Below are 2,013 nucleotides of genomic sequence, written 5' to 3' on the forward strand. Positions count from 1 at the left end.
GTTGTTGTTGTTGTTGTTGTTGTAGTTGTAGTTGTTGTTGAGTGACTTTCTGCTGATTTACAATCATTTCTGCTTGGATGAACAGACTAGTTTCTAAAAACGTGTTATACAATGATATTGCAGTTGTTTATTGTTGTTATATAAGTGTAATAATAACATTAACAGCCACCCATTGCTCTTATTTGTCCCAGTTTCTGTTCTTATTTATATATTTTTATTATTGCTGTTATATTCTCTCTACTCTAACTATATAAACCAAGTGTATGTGTACAAAATTGCAACTCTAAGACATTATGGAAGTGGCAAAACTATATTTTTTTCACAGACACGTGAGGATCATGCGTGGCAATCTTCAATGGTATCCTTCACTGGCTTTATTCTTTACAGTATTTTTAAGAACCCTTAATTAGTTACAAAAATAACCTTTTATAAGTAGTGCAAAGCTAATATGTGCCTTAGAATACAATCTGCTCTGTATATTAAATGTTTAGGTTAGCTGACTCTCACTAATAATGTCATTGCATGTCAGATTCATTTGCCACATTGAATTGAATGTATTTATGAATTGTCAGCCATTTATTTCCACAGTATGCATGTCACAATCTGTACCTCTCCTCATGTGGACTTTTATTAATTACATAACTTTGAAATTTCCCTAACCTTCTGACCTCAAAGGTACAAAGTACTACAGGAGAAAGAGGTAGGGCAAACCTAGTTTTTGTATGATTTATTATAAACATGGAAATATCATGTATGTTTAACAAATTTGCTTTCACAGTTGGGGCAGGTTAAAGGCCAGACTGAGGCTGCAAAGCGTAAAGAGCTCCAGAAGAAGATGGAGCAGCTGAAAGCTGACATCAGCCACCTGGACTATCAGATTAGTGGAACAGAAGAGCAAATAGCCACACAAGGTTAGTCTACCTCATGCTGTATAGGCTCAGCATTAGATGTGAAATAATTAGTCAAGAGTCTAGCTCATTTATTTTATTTGTATAGTTACATTATTTGCGTTTTAGTAGTTATTTGAAGATTTATGGGTGTCACTGTTGCAGAGCGGTCACTTAGTCATATTTGGGCCCAAATGGAGGACAGCCAGAGCAGAGAGCTGCTTCTGCAGGCCTTTAGGCAGCGCTGCATCTTGAGCCGTAAGACGCTCGCTGATGACGTGCAGAAAATCAGCAGCCACACCCAAGTGCTGGAGCAGTTAGAGAGGTACGGCATAAAAATCACTTGAATAATGCTTTTTAAATTAATGCAAGCCTGTCATAAATCATGTGGCAGGTGGGAAAAAAAAGAACCCTAAATAAATACTTAAAAAATGTGTGTGTGTTGCAGGAAAGCAGAAACTGAGGTGTTGTTTGATGATGGGCTCTATAGCAGCAAAACTGATGACAGCTTCAATTCTCAGCCAGTCGCTGTGGCACAAGTCCTGGTACGAGTTAAATCAGGCTTTTAAGTTACTTACCTGAACTGACTGGTTTTAATCAGGCAGACAACACAGCAGTGAACATAACTACTGTGTTTTGTTAGGTTTTTTTTTATTCAACAGCTCCAAAATAAATCAATACATGACAGTTTGCTTTTTCTTTGGTAAATTCTTAAAATTTTTAAGCAAAATAAAGAATCGTGAATAAACACGTAACTCTAAAATAGATTTGGTTACATAAGTAGTGTAAAACAGATCATTTGTTGGTTATTAAAACCTATTTTTTTCTTCCAAAAGCGAGAGTTGAGAGAGCTGAGTGAAGCCAGGGTCCACTTCTATCAGGCTTTACAGGAGCAAGAACTGAAAACACAGAATTCTGTAGCCAAAACGTAAGGACTAAGATTTGTGCACTATTTAAAATGAGACTATATCAATTAAAACAACTTTTGAATGATTTGCTGCGTTGTGTTCTTCTCCTACAGTATGACACGAGAACAAAGAACAGCTGTGTTTCAGTACTGGCTGAATGCAGCTGAGGTTGGTGGATTTATGTATATACTGTATCTTCTTGTGTGTGTGTGTGTGTG

At 36.6% G+C, this 2,013-nt stretch overlaps 1 protein-coding gene across 1 annotated transcript in view; it reads left to right on the forward strand.

The window, feature by feature from the left end:
- The window catches only part of haus5 (HAUS augmin-like complex, subunit 5), a 7,983-nt gene that overhangs the window by 524 nt on the left and 5,446 nt on the right, over positions 1-2,013 (forward strand). The window contains exons 3-9 of the mRNA XM_014000752.1: positions 326-358; positions 676-700; positions 779-911; positions 1,053-1,212; positions 1,336-1,432; positions 1,724-1,815; positions 1,909-1,963. Of these exons, the coding sequence (XP_013856206.1) occupies positions 326-358; positions 676-700; positions 779-911; positions 1,053-1,212; positions 1,336-1,432; positions 1,724-1,815; positions 1,909-1,963 (595 nt within the window). The remainder of the gene's footprint in view (positions 1-325; positions 359-675; positions 701-778; positions 912-1,052; positions 1,213-1,335; positions 1,433-1,723; positions 1,816-1,908; positions 1,964-2,013) is intronic.

The sequence above is a fragment of the Austrofundulus limnaeus genome, unplaced genomic scaffold, assembly GCF_001266775.1.
Source record: "Austrofundulus limnaeus strain Quisiro unplaced genomic scaffold, Austrofundulus_limnaeus-1.0 Scaffold8, whole genome shotgun sequence".
NCBI lineage: Eukaryota > Metazoa > Chordata > Actinopteri > Cyprinodontiformes > Rivulidae > Austrofundulus > Austrofundulus limnaeus.